Genomic DNA, 20,558 nt, shown 5'->3' with positions numbered 1-20,558 from the left:
GTGCTTGTGACTGATAATCTGATGGTACTAGAGGGGAAGGGTTGTCTCTCAGCACTGAAATGAGAGGTAACTGTTGAAAGCCCTATGCTACAGTACAGGGAAAAATTAGTTTAGACTACATCCATTTCAACAGCATATGACTGTCTGCTTAGCAAGCAGAGGTTTGCAGGAGTGACCACAATTGACTTTTTGTGCTACTTGACTTCATACACATTACACCTCTATGAGAGCCTGCTGCCAGCTGGCCTGTTAGGAGTATGAACTTGCACTCTTGTGATCATCAAACAGACATTTGCCTGTATAAAGCAAAGCCACAATAGTGTAGTTTGCACATTCACGTGCAAATCAGGTCAAGTATCCGCACAGTTTCTAGGTCCCGCAGTAAAGGCACTGGTTGCAAATATTACTCTTCCATCTGATTTATACTAGCAAGTTAGGATTATCTTTCTAAGTCTCTGAATCGTAGAATAGTTGAGGTTGGAAGGGACCTCTGGAAATCGTTCAGTCTAACTCCTGCCCAAAGCAGGGTCAGCTAGAGCAAGTTGCTTAGGGTTCTGTCCAGTTGTTTGCTTTACAGATTTTCTTTTTCTTCTAACAAACTAGTTCTTCCCCCAAACTTGGAATTTCTTAGTGACCACTTGTGCAAGTCTGAGATGGTGGAAGTAAATACAAAAACTGAGCAGTGTTTGGATTGTTAATCTGGAGTGTAATAAAGGTCTTGATAGCAGCTTTGTTTTAGCAAGTCTAGTTCAGTAAACCTCTGGTGTACCTACAGAAAACTATATGGCCTGGCACGTCTAGGCCCTCAACATTCTCATATCTGTTGTCCTGTTTCGGGGTTATCTTGTCAATGCTTGTGCTTTTAACATAGTAATAAAAGTACAGAAAGTATCCTAGGAAGCTGCTGAGGGAGCACTGGTCATTTAAGCCAGTGTGCTTACTTTACCCTCGCAGTAGACTATAATAACACATGCAGTTGATTCAAGTAGCTCAGCTGACAAGCAGTAATTCATTAAAGCTGAGAACTCGGTCACATATCCTAACTTGAACTTAGGCCAGGATATCTAGCAGTTTTGAAGCTGCAGGCTAGATGTCAGCCTGGGGTTAGTCTATGGGTCAGTCGCATCTATCTCCAGACTTGGAGTCAGCAGGAACAGTGTAATTAAATACGTTGGTATGACTGTGCACAGTAAGAGTTAAAAATCATTTGGACATTAGGATGAAATTGTCCTGTGAACAGCATATGGACCACACTCACAGAAGTATACCTGGAATCAGCCAACTTCATTGTAGCTGCAAGCAGTGTAATTGTTTCTCTCCTTTGCAGTGTGCAATCCATTTTCCAGTGTGATCTGTGAAAGCCCTGGGAATTCCACATTGGTAGTATGCCAAGACAGGAGAACATCTGCAGAGGAGAGTTTTGCTAGGTGGGAAGTTCTCATAGCAGGAAAGAAGGAACTGCATTTTGCACCCCTTAAAGAAAGAGGGGGGAGGAAGATATGAAAAAAAAGAAAATTACACATTTTTTCTGTTTTGTTTGCTTCAGGCTTCCAGGTTCAAACATAGATCTGGAATATTTTAAATAAGACTAATTTCAGATGCTGGAAGGTCTTAAAAAGAAAATTCTCCATATAAAACTGGTAACCAAAGGAAAAAAAAATCTATTAAGAATTTTCCTTTTGAATAGATAGCCTAAAATAGGGTATCAGATCACAGAGAGCATGTGATATATTTGCATTCATTATAGATGTTAAGCTTTCTGCCAAGTGGGACTTGAGTCTAATGACATGCTGCTGCCATGAGTGTCAGGACTGTTCTTTAGCTAGCTGCTAGCAAAGATATTTCTTTTTTTGACAGCATTCTGAATCCTGACTCTTTTACACTTTAACATTCATACTTAGTTTTTATTTTATTGGTCCAAATCATGAAAGGCCCTGTACAGCCATCACAAAACACAAAATGCAGGAGAAATGTGTATCGCTGTCACCCAGGTGAAGAGACAGCTGCCTACCCTAGAAAATGGAGTTGAGCCCTGGGCTTGTGTAGTGGATCTGTTTACAGCATAGAAGCACCATGTCAAAGTAAGAGGGGGAAGAAGGGATCAGGTCTGCTGCTTCTGTTTATAAACTGTCATTTATTAATGCTGTGGACTCCTTTCTTTAGAACATGTGTGTTTTTTCAAGCAATGCAGACTTTTAATTTTGGCAGACTGTTCAAATACTAACAGAATTCTTTCCTGTAAGGTGCCTAAGTAAGATTTCTTCAGAATCTCTATCGACTATATTTGTTTTTACCTTTGGGAATGGGATCTGATGTAGGAATAAAAGAAGAATGATTCTCTGTTTTTATTTCTACCCCTTCTTCTCCCAGATTTCTGATGCTCTAGAATATCTTCAGGAAGCACTGAAACTGTGCAAAGATGACATGAATTCACTTCATCTGCTGGCCCTCCTCTTTTCAGCTCAGAAACACTATCAGCATGCACTGGATGTCATTAACATGGCTGTTGCTGAATACCCAGAAAGCTTTAGGTAAGAGTTATTACACCTTTTCTTACATGACCTCATATATCCAGGAATGATCTGTTCGCTAGTCCTCTTGTCCTCAGTTGCACACAGGGAGCCTGATAAGCCAAGTGCGTTACCAGTGTGATACTCCACTCTTGGGTGGACTATAAAACTAAAATATGTGAGGGTTAGACTATTCTTTTGTTTTCTGTCTTCATAGACTTTCTGTTTTTAAAATTAATCATTCTGCTTGTTTGCTTTTCCAGTATTTGTCTTTCTGTATTGTGCTGATGTTTTTTCTTACATATACATACATATATATATATATCCCTGTACGTTTTTGTATGTCACTTTACACATGTGAAAAAATGAGGATGTTGTCTGTCTATATCACAAATCGTTTTATAATTTGGAAAACTTCCTGGTGAAAGAGAAACTAGTTCTTCATGTTTTGACCATCCCTTTGATGCTCATATATTACACAGTTTGCTGTGATAGCACAGCTGGGGAAAAAGATCAGTCAAAAAGCACATACTATAATGTATAGCTGAAAAAATGGTTTGGTTGTTTAAGACCAAGTTTGAACCAGCAGTGACTTCTTGGAGCCAGTGGTTTCCACTGCTCTGTGTTTGATTCCGTCCTTCATCCATCTGAGGGAGATAAATTCAATTCCTTGCAATTTACTGTCGTGACCTTTCAAAACAGTGACTCTTGTCTATTCTGTAATATTTTCTGGTGATTGCATACTAGCTGAGTTTCTCAGCCAAACTGCAGAAGATGCTGTTGTATCGCTGAATGCCTAACTTACCTTCAGAATTGCCTGTATTTAACTGAAGATTTTAAACTGTGTAACAACTTCTTCAGATAGCCTGTTTTCTCAGTGTGTCAGTGACGAGAGGAAGTGGTATCCTGAGGTGTAAGTCCAGAGGCTGAGTGAGAGGTTGTCTAGACTCAAGCAAAAGGAAGGTCATAAGTGAGACTGAGACTATCTGAATGTGAGCTTGAATACTTTATGATCTTCTAGGACTGTGATGCTGTATCACCATAAAATGCTTTTTGTTGTAAGGTGCCTGTTGCCATTTCAAATTGCACTCCTGCCAGTGCCTCTGAGATTGCTTACTTTGTGTGTGTGAATAGCTAAGACTGTCAGTACAAATCTTTGAGTATGAAGCGAAAATTAGTAATGGAAAAGCTCTTGAAATTATGTTCTTCTGCCAACACCAGTTCAGTATGTGAACATGGGTATGACTGAGACAGGGAATACTCCAGTGGCTGCTTTGCTGTATTTTGTAGTTTGAAGGTAATAAACATAATAAAAGACCTCATGCCATACAGTCAAAGGTCAAATGTTCCTCGGGACTGCAAACACTCAAAGATAGGTAAGACTTAGGTAGAAGAAGAAAGTGGTTGTTTATATGAGGAACAGAGTATTAGCCATGTCAGATCAACCAACTGGTGCATCAAGTTCAGCATTTTTTCCTCCAATACCGCATAAAAATGTATGCTTCGAAGTAGGACAAAACAAAGAAAAGAGAATGTACAAAGGCAGCTGAGAGGGCTGCTGGTAGGTTCCTTTGGGGTGTCTGGCACTCTGATTTCCCTGAAGCAGGAAATAATATTTTCTCCTGTGCTTCTCTCAGTGCCAGTCTTTGTGTATGGAAAGACCTGGCAAGGAACAGCAAAATATGTTGTTTCTGGGAGAAGCAGATTAATATTGGTATTGAAAGCCACAGGTTCATGCTTGCTCCTAGACACATCATAGACATGCTACAATATGTGCTCTTGGAAGAACCCCTCTTTGCTTCCTGTATGAACTGTGATATATAACACAGCTGGCAATGAGACTCATCTACAGGTATGCAGTGGCACAGGAGTCTGGCTTCTTGCCTCTGCTGCTCCGGCTAGCCTGTGTCAGCATGGGACTTTCTCTAAACTAGACAGCAAATGGCTGGTGAGCGAGGGAAAGGTGAAAGGATATCAGAGCTACAAGACAGAAAAAAAGAAGAGTTCCTAAAGAAAATGAAGAACAGGAATCCGGGGTGGAGGGGGGAAGGAGGGTGGGCGGGCGGGCAGGCAAGAATAAAAGGACACATCTACAGTTTGGACCACATTTGGAACAGTTCCAAACTCTCTAGGGGGTCTAAAGTACAGTTTATGCTAGGAGGGCTTTAATGCTTTGTAAAACTTCTCTGAAGGGAGAGACATGATGCTATTGTGCATTTCTAGTTATAATTGCCTTAAAGAAAAATTGTTGTAAATTTTACTACTGCATGGGATGACTACAGAATACTTCATATAATAGTATACGCAAGTTCAACTGCAAGATTTTAAAGCTCTATTTAAAAGTAGTTGAGCATTTTTCCAAATTCCTATTGATATGAACCAGGCAACTGTGTAATGTGGTGCCTGGGGACTCCCTCCCTAATGACAGCTCTGTTTGGAAGTATAGTTTGATGGCATGTATCACGAAAAGAAGATGAAAGCTGCATTAAGGGACCTCAGGGCTCCGTAGATAGCAAAAAAATGTGAGTATTACCTGGATGTGTATTCTCAACAAATAAAAGAATAATACATAAAAAATTAAGGTCTTAGTTGGCCCAAACTACCGGTATCTGCTACTGCTTCCCTGGTCTCTAGCTGTATGTAATTAAGCTGAGTTTGTTCATGTTTTTTTATTCTCGTATTAAATTCTTTTATATATATATTTTAAAGAAAGAATCATTCAGGATGTCACAGAGTTGGTTAGAATGGATCGAGCTACTGGGAAAATAAGCTGCATTGTTCAGCTATTATACAATGTCCTTTGGTATGAGCCCCATAACACTGACCCAGATGTGCCCAGAGGTGCTCCTTGTGGGGATCTTTACATTTGTGCATTTACTTGGCAGTTCACTGCTCTGTGTGGTGCACAGTAAGCAGGGATACAAAAGTGGACACTGAAGACACTGTGAGAGATGGCCTGGAATGTTTTGAATCTAGGTTTTGGAGAAGAATATTGAAGAACAGCTGAATATTCAACAGCACAAATTCTTCAGAAAAATAAACTTAGGAAAAGCACTTCTGCTTGAAAAGCTACATATAATAACAAATGCATTACATTACAGTCAGCACATGACTTAATTTGAGCACCTGCATATACTGTCAAGCAAAGACAGAGATGGACTGGATAGAGGAAGAATGAGAGCTAGCTATGTTGGAAACATTGCAAGACGGAGTGAACCAGAAGAAATACACTGCTTTGCCATGAATATAAAAGACAGAAGTAATAACAACCTTTATGTGGGAGATATCACCTGAAAAAGTGCTGACTCCTATAGAAGCAGTGTCCAGGATAAAATTTAGTGTTTTTCTGTCTTGTCAACATTGGTAAGCTTTTACAATAAGTTGATGGATGCAGAACCTCCAGTTGCTTTTGTTTTATCGTTCACAGCATTATCACAGGCATATCTCAATAGAAGCATGTAAAAATGTTTGGGCTTGGAAGCCTGTTATATTTAAGACCTAATAAACAGACCTGTTTTGAATTAATTGGAAGGGAAGACTCCTGATAGTTTAAGATATCTTGCCTCTAGGTCAAAGATGCTCATCATAAGCCTTTCTTAAAGTGGAGTCCTCATTTTCTCCAACTCCCAGGCCAGGCTTTGGACAGTGGTTTACCTAGGACCCGCTGTGATTACCTCCTCACGTTTTCAGATTTATCTGAAAGCAATAATATTAGTGAGCACCCCCTCTACCCTCCAAACAGTCTTCTTAAAACAGTGCATTCTTTATTTAGAATGAAAGAATTTCCATTTGTAAAGCCTGTATTCATGTCTCACAAGATGTCCCATGCAGAAGTCCCATAGGTCTGAGATCTTGTAGAACCCTCCACAGAGACTGACTGACATGGTCCATCCTTCAGCTGGTAATACTTTGTTTTCCTAGTGTAAAACTGACTTTGTCCTTCTGATTTCCCCATCTTTTCAGAGATTGTTTGGCTCTCTGATCACCTGTTAGCTCTTAAATGGGTTAGTTCCCAGCACTGGAAAAAGAAAGAAAAGGTTGTACCTTGGTAGAGGTTGGAGATGGGATATCAAGTTTACGGATACTCTGTTGCTTTATAATTGCCCCCAGACCTCTATGAGAACTGATTCCATTGTTTCCCAGCTTGTTTCTTCTCTCAGGTATGCCCCCCTGTTAAGTTAGAACAATACCTTCTTAGGACCTAACAACTTACAACAGCAAAACAGGCTCAAATCACCGCCCAAAGTGACGGTGAAAGTTTCGTTAAATGATCGTGTCTGTATCTGTAGCAGTTCTGCATCTGGCACAAGAGTTGTAGCTCTTTTAAACGAATAGCTGCTAATATTCCTACTTCTCTCTAATCTATAAGTCACTGATTTGTTGCTTTCCATTTCTCAAAACTAGTTTTAAAAAGAAATAGCAGAAAACTTTCAGGAAGCACACGCAAACACTCAAAACGGGGTGAGTGGCTTGGTGTTTCAGAGCAAAGTAGCTGTCAAATACAAATTCTTTTCTTTTACTGGAATACTTGCTATTCCAAAAGTAATTACTGTAAATGCAGTGCAAAAAGCCCAGAAGGCCAAGAAGTATTAAATGTATCTCTTGGAGACCATCAATAAAAAGGAAGTAAATTTTGCATGAAGTATGCATTGTATAGTATAGTATGCATTTTGTATGTCCTGTATAGTAGTTCTGTTGCTGTTGTTTTAGCAGAAAGCTTTTTTTGCCCTCAACCAGCCTTCAAAATGCAAAATCCTCTTCTAGATTAGGAGGGGTTTACTGACGGCAAATGTCCTTGGCTTCATCACTACTACGTTAATTTATTAAGGACAGGTGAAGTAATCTTCTGGCAAGATTTATTTGTTGTAGTCTGGTGCAGATTGTTATTGTGAGGAAAACTGTTCCATAGTGTATAAGCAATGTCATTTATCAGGTGCTTCTGCTCATTACAGAAAAAAAGCAATGTAAAATCAGGATCTCCAAATGCATGGTTAAACTGGCATCTCCAGTTTGATTTCTTTCCCCATTACTTGTCAGGCTTTTTCTTGTAGGTTGAAAATAGACAGTTCATGCCTCCTTTGGGCAACAGCTTTATGGGTGCTAGTGGCATACTACGTATTTTTGACAGTAAATTAGAATTATCTTTTTGCTTTTAAACTTACATGGGGAGGAGTAGGCATTTGTCCCTAAGCTACTGGTTTGCAAACCTTTGTGCTATGCCTAGTCTATACTAGAATTTTTGAGTCAAGATCATTGTAACTCTTTCTTTTTTCCCCTCCATGGGCAATATGATTGTCTATGCTATATGAATATTTTATCACTTCACTCATAAAAGTCATACTTGGCCTCACTTAGCTTTCAAAGTATGGCTTTAGAGAAGCAGATCAGTATGTTTATATGACTACAGTTCATCATTATGCAAAAGATGATGAAGCTTGGTACATCTTGTGAATGGTCACGGTGATAAAACAGCTTGCTAAAATTCTCAGAATATTGTATTGTATTCTGAATTCCTCAGTGGTGCAAGACCTGAGGATCTAAGGCAGGGCTAAATTAGTATTTTTAGCTGTAGCATGCGATCATGCTAGACCTTTGAGGATAGGATAGGATATTCAGATAGGATAAGGCATAGTATATTCACATCTGTTAGGGGCAGAGTTTCTACAGGTTGACTTCTTATAGTGGTGTGTTCACGCCATAGCTTCTGCAAGTGACCTGCAAGTGTTTTTATCTCTGTATTCATTCCACAGACAACAATGTGAAGTAATAAAAAATGGGGTTTTATATTTGGGATGATATGATAGTACTGTGCTACAAGAATGTAAAAAATGAATTAGGCGTATATGATTCACTTAAATAAGAAAGAGCTGTATAATGCGGAATCAGAAGGGTTGTTCTGAGTTTTGTTCTACTAACCATGAATGTTTGCTTTTGTTGATATATTATGATCTGTTATTGTTTTAATAAAATTAACCTGAAAAACCCAACTGATATATTGCCATAACCATGGGTATAATCAAGGGTACTAGTAATGATGTATGTATTATGTCAAATATATGAAGGGAAAGCCTTAAGCTAGTCTCCTGACTCTTATTAATGATTACACAAGTATTTAAAACTAAAATAATTTTAGTTTTGAATTTTTCCCCCCATTTGGGGCATTTTTTTTGGCCTGGTTTATTTTCTATTCCTGGGTGAAGAAGAAATAGAATTAATTTTTGTTATACAGTATCCAAGATTAGATTCCTATTTTAGCAGGTGCCAAATGGATGTATGCGCCCTTTCCTAAGGTTCACAATCTGATCCAAGACAAAACTTCAGCAGATGAGCATGATAACCTTCTGTGCACCATCCTAGTACAGCAGGAATAAATACCTCCCTAGCTGGTTCCTATCTGTGTATGCCAGCAAGGGATGGGTGTTAGTGTACGTCTCAATTCATCTTAAAATTCCATGGATGGATTCAGTGGTGATTGAGGAGAATCCCATTCCAACATAGCACAGATTTCAAAATATGACTAAAAGGAGTTAAATAGTGGTTACAGTGGAAACCTACTGCAGACTTATTTTTTGGTGTAGTGTGAAAGGAAGAAAAAGGCATGCTGTTTTCCAACCTTAACTGCAATAGTTTGAGTCTTTACTTTAGATTAAAACAAAGTTTTGTTTCATAATAACTTCTTTCCTGCTTCTGCCTGCATAAATGGCTACTGTCTCAGTTCATTTAAGACCTCTGCAGTGAGCAAGCCGGCTTCTAGATGCTTTCTTTGGCATTGGAGAAGTAATACAAGGTCTGCAAATTCATAGGCTTCGCTGTAGAAATGTAGAAATAAATACCAAAATGCAGGAATAACCGTGGTTAATTTGAGACAGTTAACATCCATGAGATTCACTGTGTACAGGCGATTTATTTGTATAAAGGCGAGAAATTCCTTAAGGGAATGTCAGTAACTTGGTGTTTGAGATTTCAAGTTCAGATTTTGCAGGTTTTCCTGTCGATTCCTGATATGTGTTTTTGGGTCTGGATTGTTAGCTTGTTCTTAATATTATTTTTAGTGTTCAGTGACTGTTTATTGGCTGACTGAAAACGAAACCTGCAAACCATTTTGTGATAGTAATAACTGGCGAAGGTGCTTGTTGATCATTATAATTTCTTTGTGTTTCCTTGATGGGTCAGGCCTTAATTCTCAGAGTAAATTCTGACCATTCGGCAGAGGTTTAGGATGGGTTGTTTTCTGAAAAGGCAGAACGTCAGTTTTAGCTTCCTCCCCTCACGCGTTCTGTCTTGTGCAGTTCACTTCTTGCCAGTACTTTCCCACTTGGATGGAGAAAAGAGAGCTTTCCAGTTCCTGCTGGCTTGCTTCGATGCATTGTGTATTTCTGTCACATCAGTGAGTTAGTCCCCACACACATGCTTTTATTCCTGCTAAGTGTCATTTTCTGAGGGTGTTCTGTTTTATATTCAAAGGAAGTGCTTAGGAGGCCTGACTGACTCTGCTAAATGCCAGAATATATTGAAAAATAACTTGTGTGCATTGACTGGGCAGCAATGAGTTGAATTGCCCCTAGGAACTCTGCTGGTTGAAGGTTAGCCATAGTATGTCCACATCTAGGCTATCCTAGGTGAGTAAGGACTTGGGGAATAGGATCACTGTGTTTTCTCTAGGCATTTTTGTGAACTCCAAAGGTAGACCTGGGTAATGGAGGCTAGAAGGAGGAGTTAAGGCATGCATATTGCCTGGAAATCAAAGGGAGAACCAAGGGAGATGGTGTGTGAGGGAAGCCCAGTCCTCAACTTCTCCTTCCTGCTATGAGGCTACGCCCATGTGCAGAGGGACTGCAGGCAGTGCCTCCACAGCTAGCGTCTTCACACAGCACTTTCTGCTCTAGAACACAGCCCCTTCCTGAACTGAGCTCTTTCGGGACTGTTTATTATACACACAAAGACAGGGAAAAAATGCCCCACATGGCTGTTTTTCATTTTTGTACAGCTAGTGAAGGTGAAGGCTGTGGAAAGTCTGCTGTCAAGCATACAAATATGGTAATCCGAAATTGTTTTCTTGGGTTCAGAAGCCAATCACCAGAGGAGCAGGGGAAGAGAATAGGTTATTTTTTTCTTGTCAGGCAATCCTGGATTTTCTGAAACTGTTAAAACAGCTTTACATGCAAGGTGGTCAAGAGTCTCATTTTTGGATTGGGAATTCATATTTCAGAATGAAGAATATCAGTTTTATTAGCAGTCACTGACTGTTACAGTCATTGCAGCAAAATACAGGTCCCCCAATACAGAGAGGCATGGATGTCATGCTTAGCAAATTACTCTTCAGTGCAGTAAATGTCTTTCCAGGAAGTCTGCAATGCAGTCAAGCCATGTTTCTCTCAGATGAGTATCGTGCCCTGATCCTTCAATGAAAGGTATTTTCATTTCCATCCCGAAATTTTGGATTTGAGCAATTTCTATTCTAAGGTTCTAGGAGTAGTTATCTAATGAGAAAAGCACAAATGTTTTGATTTTTATTATTTTCTTCTTCAAAAAGAAGAGGGAGGGGGAAGTATTCAGGCTTTCCGAAGAACTCACCAGGGAAAAGAACCTAAGCACAGTAATTTTTCAGTCACAGAAGTGGTTTTTACCTTCTGAAAATAGGGAAAGCCTTTACTCTTCACTGTCTCAGAAATACTGCTTCTGTTGCCATTGTCAATAATGTCTGTATGGAACCAAATATTTAAACAGACATAGTTATATTATTCAGTATTAGTCAGTATTTGTATTACTCAGTACTTCAGTCTGTATTAGTAAAGGAAAGTGAAAGATGAATGGAAATGTAATCAAGCAAGAGACTGTGAAGTAGAACTTCTGCATTATCAACATGTCTTTAAAAATAAAGATATCCAGGCTTATTCCTCAATATGTTAATGTTTTTAGCACAAAAGAGATAACATGATTCATTTTTTATCTTTACCTGAAGTTTTCTTCTACCTGTATTCCTTAGCAGTAAGTCTGTGATAAACCTCTGTATTTAATGAAATCACTGCTGAGTGGAAAGGCGAAGATAAGGATGGAGGGCTAAATGATCTGATCTGATGTCATTGTCATTAGCAGACTTTCTCCTACATACATTGGCAAAATTCAACTGAGGACCACTTAAGTATAATGTGGAATTGTGTTTTTAAGTGCTGTGGCTGGAAGTATAAACTGACGGAGATCTAACAGGTTAGAAAATGAATGCAGTGACCTCTGCTCCCTATGTCTCTGAGCTGGAGAAGTGACAGGAGGCGGGTAACCAGCATCTCAAATGAAGATCATATGAGTAAGCTGCTACACTGATGAAATTTGTAGTGAAAGGGTTCACAGACATCTCAGTGCTTTTCACCTGGAATCTGGCCATTTGCATCTGCCATCTGAACACTTGTGATGAGTGCGGTTTATTCTGTTGTTTTTCTTGTATTGTGTTTTCTTAGGGCAAAGTCGGTGTTTTTTTGGTGTTGGTAGAATATGAAGCACCGTGGGGCTCTGAACCCGCCTGAGAATGGAGCATGCCACCGCCATACATATAATGAACAAGAGGGCCAGTTGGTTAGCCCTTCCACAGATGGTCAAGGGAGCTAGAAGGAACTGTGTTACTGAGTAAAAGAAGCAGCCTCTCACCCCAAGAGTTCCTGCAACCAGTCATTTTGTCTGGTTCTTCAGAAATCAGTTATTTGCTGTGTTGAGGCAAATGAAAAAAATCTTTTTTTTGGCTTAATAATTTTTAGTAATGTCGAAGTAAAAATTTAGCTGAATAGGAGTAACATAGGTCAGCATGAAACAACAGAATACAATACCCATGCTCAGATTGTCTTTAAAGATTAGCAAGTCTTCCTCAGCCCTCTCCAGATCGTTACAATGGAAGTGTTTGGAGAGTCAGCTATGACGCAGTGTTACAAAAATGGCACGTGAGGAGAGGCATGTGTGGCATCTGCCTACCCCCCAGGTGCGCATGCCAAGCATCGCAGGCCCAGCCAGGAGGGACAGTGCTCTCTGCCAAATAAGGATGCAGAATCGATACATGCCTGCTGCACGCCTGTCCTCACTGGGAGTGAGAAACAGCTGGTGCATACAAGAGAGCCCCATTTGCAACGGGTATGTCCACACTGCCGGGGCTGCTGCTCAAAGACAGAGCCAAGGCAGCCTCAGCGCAGCTTGCTGGGGCACTGCTGACAGAGTCACCATGGTGACACGGGTCTCTGTGGGCGAGCTGCCCAGCTGTTTGCATGCACGATCCCGAATCTGCTGGACCCTGTAGGCTGCTCTGAACTATGCAGCTCTCCTTAAACTAGACAGATTAACTAGCCCAAATGTATCTTCACAAGCTGCAGTGACTGCGAGCTAGATGGGTGAAACAGCCAACGCTAACTAGAACTAGGTGGTAGATAGAAGAACCTGGGAGTGAAGAGCCTTAACTGTTTCTTCCTGGTTCCTGGAATTCTCCTGGCTTGCACAAACCAAGCATGAGCTAATGCACAGAGCTGTCCCCAAGGCATAAACGTCCCTCATAGCAGGTTAAAACAAAACAAAACTACCATTAAAATGCACCTCAGGAAACCACTGGTAAGTGGCCTGGAGGCAGCGTTCATTTGGGGTAGTTCATGCCAGTGCCTTCCAGCTGGCTGTGCTGTTTTCGTTCCTGGGTGACTTTCAGTCTCTGTGGGATTGCTTTAATCTGTGTTCTTCCTACACCCTTCAGAAAGAATGGTTCCTGCGAGGGAGAGCGGGGAGACTTCCTCTGCGTTTGTGAGCTGTGGTTATGGGTCTGTTCTGTAGAAAAAATTGTTCAGAGATGTGTGCTGCAGTATTGGGAGTTTATTGTTTGGGAATTTTTTTGCATCCCAAGTGCTTGTGTGAATTAAGGCTTTTTCATATATAATTGCCCGTAGGAGTCAGGGTACATATGTTGAATTATCTTTCAATCAAAAATGTTCTTCTGAAATGAAACAGGATAGTATTTTCCTGATTATTACTGTAGTGTTAATGCAGATGGAAATGCTTGGAGTCTCCTTTGTTGCCAGGGGTATAAACAAAGTCATATCTTAAGAGACTGCACGCTGACAGTTTGGAAATGCCAGTTTGAAGAGGGTTTTATTGTCTAGTCCACTTAAAAAAATTCAATACAGATGCACTCTTTAGAGCCTTCACACTAGATGATTTTAAATTTTAACTCCTGAGAAGCAGACATTTGCTGTTCCCAGTACAGGATAGCAAGGAATTCAGGGAAAGAGCATCACAGATGTAGTTGGAGGTGAAGCCTACTCTACCAGCTGCCTTGGAATTCTTTGTTATTTTCTCAGGGACAACCAGCAATCGCCTGCACTTTCCCTGGTCACCTAGAAATGTCAGAGGGTTTGCTTACCAGGGACATAGTCCTGTGCAAAAATATTTGTAGGGGAGAGGATGGGAGATCCTACAGGATAATGGCATCCATGTGGTAAAGTGGGTGTGCCACATGTGCACATCTGCATCTGTGTATGTTGTGTGCACCATCTGTGGTACTGCAGGACAGGAAAACCTGCATCTGAAAGCCTAAGACCTTTGATGTACTTTCTCTCCTCCCTTCTGCCTGTCCTCCCATGCAATGTGTATTTCTTGGTTTTGGTAGCCATGTTTTGTCCCGCATATCTAAAGACTGCTTTTGAGCAAAGCACAGTTACATTTCTTACAATTTCATTAAATTTTTTTTTGCAGACACAACCACATCCGAATCCAACCTTAATTCTTTTAAAAAGTATTAAATTGCTGTAGAAAGGAAGAGAGCAAAGCAAGCTTGACTTAGCTCCTGAATTTCCATGCTAAGACTCATCCTTTCAGTCAAATTTTTTGGGGGGCTAGGAAAAAAAAGGCATATTATAAACTTCTGTCGTGTTAGTTTATTTCTTAAGCCTTACAATGATATTGTGAAGGACAGTATCTAAAAAAGCTGCAGTGGGGATATTTTATTCAGCTAATTCAACTGGAGTAATAACATTAAAAAGCATGTAGATAATTCTGGTACAGACTTGTGGTGCTATAGAAGTCATCTTCAGATTCCTTAAAGACTCAAAACTAAAAGTACATATAATCCTTGCAATGTATCTTTTCTTTCAAAAATGTGCGTCAGGTATTAATTTAGACTTTACTCATTTCTCCACCCAGATGTCTTGCAAATTTTTAAGGCAAAACTGTTTCAGATATGCTGATGTCCACTTTTGATCTGATCAAATTGGCTTCTGTACATGGCAGAGACGGTGTCTGATTTTACAAGGTATGTATGCTGAGGCTGGGACTTCTGGCTATAAGCAATATTGTAGCTGAATGATAATTTCTTTTTTCTCTAACACAGTATAAGCAGAGGTACAGCATAAATGTTGCAGTGCCACAACAAGCAAGAAGCAATATTCACAAATTATGTATTCCAGCAGGTACTCATTATTTGCCTACACAGGCTAGGCCATTAGTCTGGAATTGGTTGCAAGACGTGGGAGAGTCAGAAATCACAGTTTTAGGTGTCACTGTGAGCACTGTTATTGCAGGGAAGAACCGATGAAGCAATTCTGTATCCAAACAGCACCTTAAGGAAATCATCTTTCGTACGGGATAAGGCAGGTTTGCTCTTCAGCGCTTAAGAGGCTGTAATATACTGCACGACTTATTGCAAATAATGTCACGGCTGAAAAAAAATCTGTGTTGCTCTATCCTTAAAGACAAAACCATATACAGGTTCTCACTAATGAATGAATAAATTCTAAATGCTCCCTCTGATGTGAACTCTGGAATTAACACCACTGATTTCTGCACACTAAGAATAGTACAAAATGTCAGCACCAGGACAGGAAGGAAAAGGAGAGTAAACAGGAAGATACCCTTTCAGTCTTGTGCAGTTTTTGAATCGATTAAAGCTTAAGCTGTGTGGCATATATGGCCTACATCTGTCATTTGGGAAGTTAAATAAATAACCCTTTATCAGCACTGTAGTAGAAGAATCGCTAGTCATTGGTTTGCCCCCAGCCTGAAAGAGATGCTTACTGCAGGAAGACTGTAAGTGTACAAACAGGAATGTATTTTCTGGCCTCAGCTCTTACAAATTCTTATCTTTGCTTACAAGCAGATTCCATTTCGTCTCTTGGCCTTTTAAGAAAAAGCTTTGTGTGTGGATTTCAAGATGAAGAGAAGTAAAGCCACATCGGTCAAGCTCTGTTTTACTCTACCCAAGTAGGGGAAAAATACCATTGAGAACTGTGCAGATGGCCTCCATCTGACTGGAACATAGTATGAATATCAGCATCAGATGATTACCTTAACAAGTGAGGTCCTGTTATCTCTGTGTTTCCACTGGGGATCTCATAGACTACTTTTCCAGGATTATGCATAATATCAGTTTGTCAGGCTGAAAATACCCCCCAGCAGAGGAAGAGAAAAAAATTGTGAAACCTGAATGCATTAAAGGCCAAGGGAGGGAGGATATTTTATATTTCTTACTGATGTTAAACTTTGTCAAACTAAGTTGATAAAAATGTGACAAAGCAAAAAATTGCAATGCTGCAGGATATACTTTTTCATATACTCTTCCAGCTGGGTACATAATTTTTTTTCCATCAAATTCAGTGGCCTCTTAACAAATTTTATTAAGCTTGATCACCAGTTTCTCTTGTGCATGACGGCCGCTGCTAACAGCATAATCATCTGGGGAGGAAGTCACTGCTTGTCTAGTTCTGTGCACAGTCCGTCTAAATTCCTTCTGGCACTGGCTACAGTTTTAGTATATATTTTGAACAATGTTGATTATGCTTTCAGGACTTAAATAGTGCCATTAAACTGTTTCTCAAAAGTACACACTAATCAGTATTAAAGCATTTTGGGTTTGGTGTGTGAATAGAATGTGCAAGCAGGACTGAGTGCAGAGCTGGTAGTTTTTGAAGTTTAAGGCTGCAGTTGCGTAGCGGTTTTATATAACAAATACCTCATGCCTTAGTCAGGGCCACTTGTAGTGAAAGTAACTATAGTAACAAAACAAAGTTTCTAGCTAATGAAGGAATATTTCCAATGAGCAGGACATCAGGGTCTGATCCAGCCCCTGAAATACGCTTATTTATCAGTTTTGTGTGCATTGCTATTTTTATACTTACTACTGTGTTTTCAAAGGTTTTTAGACATTTTTGTTTGTTTGCTTTGGTTATTTTCCTTATGCCTAAAAACTGTGGAGGGGTTTGCTTTTTTTTTTTTTTTTTTTTTTTTTTTTTTTTTTTTGCCTTCAAATGGAAGTGTTCTAATTATATTGTTTATTTTTTAACCTGTTTCTTAAAGAAATAGGCTTTTTATACCTTGGACACTTTTCAACATGTTGGCCAATTTGAAACAAATTTTGACATTGTGGTAGAAGTCCCAAAGATAATTAAGTTCCTACAAGTTTCCTAAAAGTAAATGGCTGACTAGAGGCCAGAGCCCCCAGCTGAGGAGGACGCGGGTAGAGCCAAACCATTATATGCCTGGGTTGGTTGTAGCCATTAGGTCCAGTGAGCGTGCATGCAGCATATGGCTGGGTACAGCGTGCAGGGGGACCTGCCAGCAGCAGAGTCTCAAGGATTATAGTTGTGGAGGAAGGGCTGGGAGGGGGGAACAGAGAGGGATTGCACTGGGGTATGGGGGCAGAGGATGCAAATCCTTAGAAAATTAGATAGCACTTGAGAGGGGGCAGTTAATGGAATTTAAGTGGGGGTATATAAATAAATTCTGTTCGTATTTCTGTTTTGTATGCTCATTTGTATAAGTTAGAAGTGATAGCAAAATGAGTAAGGAAAGTAATGCAGGATACTCGAAGTGGAATCGGCACAGATAACCAAATTTGCACCTGCCAAGGGTGCAGTAAAAGGCTGAGGTTTCAGAGTGACCCAGAGGAATAGGCCTCCCTTAGAAATCAGGGAATCAGACCTTAGGTTTTCAGAGAGCGTAAAAGTGACAGCCTGGTTATATAATGGTAAAAAGAATTATTATTCTATAAATAAAAAGGTATCATAAAACTTCAGTTGAGAGCTTTTCTGTTGCCAAACCAATGTTACGACGAGCAGGAAGACAGTTTAAAGGAAGAATGGCATTTGCTGAAGCAAGCTGAATCTGCAATACTGGCCCCTGGCCCTGTCTCCGCAAGGTTGTAACTACATTTGGACAGTCTACCTGTAAGTTTCCTTACCCTGACATGAAAAAACAAAGTATTAAAGAGAATCCTGACCCTCTGCTCTCTTGTTTGTTAATAATTGCCGTTTGCTAAACTTTTTTTCTGCAGTAGTTAGAAAATGAAAATGGTAAGAGACCTGGATTAACTATATGAACCTCCAATACAACCAAGTAAATTATTGCCCTGGAGTGGATTCTCCCATCCATTTCCTCTTTCGAGCAACAGGTTCTAGCCCCTAATAATTCACTCTCAAGTGAATATCACTGTTATTTAGAGCACCAGACAAAATAGAGATGAGGAAAATAGAAGGGAAATTAAAGTGAGAGAAAGCCAAAATCTGTTCTTTGGAATTGTGAGAAGGTAGAAGAGGTATCTGAACCATTTATGTGGTGTTCTGAGGCTGCTCGTTCAAATCAGAAAATCTAATAATGTACCTTTTCTGAGTAGTAGGACTCAGTCCCCTAGTAAACAAGAAGTAAAAATCTGTTTCCTTGCAAAAACATGTTTCTTTGATGCTGTATTACTGTAATAAACCATATCAAAGGAACCTTGAGCTCCTTCCAAAGACATTCTGTTTGAACTTCCCAGCATCTCTGAGATGCATAAAATGTTTTGGAATGACTTTGTATACCAGTGAAATGAAATGCTACTGTGACTGAGGAAGAACAGAACAGCTGTTTAACAAGGAATAACAATAGCACATGCCAGATTAGGCTGGGAAGTTAGGAAGAATAATCTACCCGTTTGAAGCTGTTAAGATGGTTGAAGCAAGGTAGAATGTAAAGACGAAATTTTACCATATCATATGAGCTAACACCTGTGTTCATGCAAAATTGTGACTTAGGCTCTTTAATATTTTCAGTTAATTAGGACTTAGGTTCTACATTTCATTTAAAATGAATTAATAATGCTAAAAAGGGATGGGATGGATATTAAAAAGGATGAATCTTAAGGGGACAAATGTAATCTTTAAGACCGAAATAAAAGTAATTTAGTTCTACGTATTAAGAAAAGCTGGCCAGATATTACAGAATCCATCTCTTTCATTTGAAGGTTGGGAAGATTTTTTTTCTGCCTAAATCAGCTAGAGCAGTAAATCCCATAATATAAATGTTCTAAAATTAGTAGGACTGCCTGAGTTTTCCATTTTTGCTGCACAATTCTAGTTAAGGTTATTAATGAAAAACTGAACATCTGCCTTTCTCTCTATTTTAATAAATTAATAATAGAATGAGTTAATGTAGGCAGTAAGTTTAAGGCCTTTGTTTACAAAATATCCATTTTTGTTTTCTGAAGAGTTTGCTTAACTTTGTGTTGTTCTCTAGCAGCTGTAAGAGTAGAGCAGTTTCTCCATGGTGTCTTCTACATATGCGTGCTCTTGATTTGTGATCCACAAATTAATGCTTGCATATTGGACAGATTCATCCTTTGGGTTCTTTAGAAAAAAATTCTTAAAACTGTAGATCACAATTCCCTGTATTATCATTGCAGGGTTCAAAACAGATTGCAAAGCAGCAGTCAGCAATAGCTCAGTTCCTGGGATACATGGAACTGAGAAGCAGCTCTAATCACTGGTTCTAAGGTTGTCCCTTTCTTCTCTGGGCAGCCCACCACACACATAAAAATTAGTCTTAGGTGCTTCAGGGCTGGTCTGCACTCTGAAGCCTAAGAAAAAGTGGCAGAGGCTGAGGGTGGAGGCACAGCTCAGAGTGGTCAGATATTTCTTTCACTCCTGTAATTTAGACCTCCTTCCTGAGTGATAATAAAGCATCTAATGACTCATTTGACAAGATAAGTTGCATCTAAACTATTATTTATGGCAGCAAAAGAAAAGCTTGTCAGATGGTTGTGTCCTGAGGAATAATAGCCTGTGGGAGAGGAAAGGGAGTCATGAATTCAGTGCTCTGTGTTTTTTCACAGTTACACAGGGAGTTTCACAGCTACACAGTGTCCAAAGGGAGGCTGGGATATCTAAACAGAAGCTCGCCTGTCTGCTGCTGCAGATGCTGCCGATGATGCCACGGAAGTATGGCATCTCTAGTCGAGGTGCAGTGGTTCACAGGGGTGCAGCAGGACCAAGCTGTGCCAGGGTCCCCTCCCTCCCCCCCCCCCCCCCATCAATGCCATTAGCTGCTAAGCAGGAAAAAGACACAGCTTATACACAGAGGATAAATGCTTCGATGGTTCAACCATTTTCCTGAGCTAGTCTTTGCTAGGTTAACTTCTACGGCACCGTATTATGGAGCAAACCAAGTAGATTATGTGTTTCTCGTAGGTGCTAGGGTGCCCTGCAGTTGCTTTGAAAAGGTGATATTTTTGTACTGGGGCTTCAGTTGTAATCCTGAATATAAAGATTAGAATTTGTATCCATTGGAAACAGCAAATTATGCTCAGAACAGATGGCAATCTGGCATATGTGGACCTGTAAGGTTTACTGGAGCATACCTCACCATATTTGAGTGAGTGAAGTGCATTATGTTACTATTTAGAGTTTTCACTGGGGAAATGAAGCTGTTTGGGTAACTGGAATGACACTAAAAATCCTGCATTGAGACTGACTGAATGGCAGGCATTACCTGAAAAATAAATTTATACCTGGAGAGACCTGAGGAATAAAGCTATAATCTTGGCATAAAGTGGGAGGAGAAGGAGGAGGATGGGGAAAGTGTAATGGAAAGACCCTATTTATTTATTTATTTATTTATTTATTTAAAATCTGCCAAATGCAGCTACTGTAGAAGCTTATTGTAAGTAAGGAGAAAGCAAAAGGAAAATAAACAGGGAAAACATTAGTTGTGCCATAAGCAATCACCAATCTGATGCATTAAAGAATCTATGTGAACTTCCACCAAAGCTGACGGTTCTCCAAA

The 20,558-nt window shown here is 39.8% G+C and overlaps 1 protein-coding gene across 8 annotated transcripts in view; it reads left to right on the top strand.

Moving 5' to 3' along the window:
• Positions 1–20,558, top strand: part of TTC7A (tetratricopeptide repeat domain 7A) — a 187,417-nt gene that overhangs the window by 87,605 nt on the left and 79,254 nt on the right. For all 8 annotated transcript variants that reach the window (XR_010388532.1, XM_064509558.1, XM_026121174.2 and 5 more), the window contains one exon: positions 2,371–2,531. Coding sequence is in view for 7 of the 8 variants with exons in the window: in XM_064509558.1 (XP_064365628.1) it covers positions 2,371–2,531 (161 nt within the window). In the remaining variant the exon portion in view is untranslated. The remainder of the gene's footprint in view (positions 1–2,370; positions 2,532–20,558) is intronic.

The sequence above is a fragment of the Dromaius novaehollandiae genome, chromosome 3 (genome assembly GCF_036370855.1).
Source record: "Dromaius novaehollandiae isolate bDroNov1 chromosome 3, bDroNov1.hap1, whole genome shotgun sequence".
NCBI lineage: Eukaryota > Metazoa > Chordata > Aves > Casuariiformes > Dromaiidae > Dromaius > Dromaius novaehollandiae.
This window is presented reverse-complemented; position numbering and strand designations above follow the sequence as displayed.